The sequence below is a fragment of the Haplochromis burtoni genome, unplaced genomic scaffold (genome assembly GCF_018398535.1).
Source record: "Haplochromis burtoni strain Fernald_Lab_line unplaced genomic scaffold, NCSU_Asbu1 Contig_959, whole genome shotgun sequence".
In the NCBI taxonomy this organism is placed as follows: Eukaryota; Metazoa; Chordata; class Actinopteri; order Cichliformes; family Cichlidae; genus Haplochromis; species Haplochromis burtoni.
In genome coordinates, this window is record NW_024583320.1 from 1 (window position 1) to 1,162 (window position 1,162).

At 49.4% G+C, this 1,162-nt stretch overlaps 1 protein-coding gene across 1 annotated transcript; it reads right to left on the bottom strand.

Moving 5' to 3' along the window:
• Positions 1-6: 6 nt before the first annotated feature.
• On the bottom strand, positions 7-761 carry LOC102290106 (fatty acid synthase-like; the record flags this gene model as incomplete). The annotated part of the gene is made up of 3 exons (XM_042216201.1): positions 713-761; positions 405-587; positions 7-245 (listed from the first exon to the last, which is right to left on the bottom strand). Coding segments are annotated over exons 1-3 (471 nt in total), but the record flags the coding sequence as incomplete, so codon positions are not given.
• Positions 762-1,162: the final 401 nt, after the last annotated feature.

Consider the following 1,162-nt stretch of genomic DNA (forward strand, 5'->3'; position numbering starts at 1 on the left):
CAGTACAAACACCTCACTCACCTGAACCAGGACCTTGCCGATGTGCTTGCCCTGAGCCATGTATCTGAATGCTTGCTCCACTTGGTCCTTATCGAACACTGTGGTTCTCAGAGGCTGAACTACTCCTCCCACAATGCCCTGCTGCAGACACTGGGACACCTCCTCCCACTCTTGGTTGCCCTCTTCAAAGAGAGCATCCAGCAGGATATCATGGAAAGCCACATTCTTAAGGAATAACGCCATGCCTGAAGGAATCACAGCAACGTGACAGCGTTTGTCAAGGCTTCAAGAATCATTTATGACAACAAAACTCTGGTTAACACCTGCAGGAACCTTAAAAAAAGTAATAAAACATGTTTATATATTTATCTATCCTGTTGTCAATAAACACCACATCCACTGACCCAGAGGAGTGTTGTTGGAAAGGTCATATTTGCCGATCTCCAGGAATCGTGCGTGTCGAGCGAGGCAGCGAACACTGGCCTGCAGCTTCTCCTCGGCCAGAGAATTCAGCACCACATCCACGCCTGAAACACACGCAGCAAACACGACGCCACATACAGTCAATGTATAACATGGAAGTATAACTGAGTGGAGATTACTCAGTTCACACAACTGTTACTTGTTAAACTCAAAAACCTGCTAAAGCTTTGTGTCTTGTTCCAGGACATTCTTGAGTTCCTCAACATGGAGCAAAGTGTCTGCAGTACACGTGCCGTGTTCCACACCGGCTTTAAAGTCCCAGAGGAAACATCAAACATGTTAGAGGAGGCGGAGCTGACAACGACGAACAGCACCAGTGCTCACACAGAAGCACACACAGTCATCGATGCAGCACTGGGAGGAAACACACTGGCACCGGTGCATGATGCACATTTCACCAATGAGTTTACAGTGAGAGCTGCTGAGCAGCAGCACTGTGACCGGACGGGGAAAATTACTACTGAAAGAAAGACGAGAGATTCTGGACTTAATGTCCGTCTTTGGATCCAGGACCTCGACACAGGAAGTCTGGACCGGCTCTCTGTTCAAACAGTCCAGCCTCTGATCCTTTGAGTATAATCCATAAGGCGGTGCAGAGCCTGGATGGAGCCGACGGGTGGGGGCACTGCCTCTGGCCTTCACATATCTCACCTGCCTACTCAAGCCGGGCCCCGAGCAG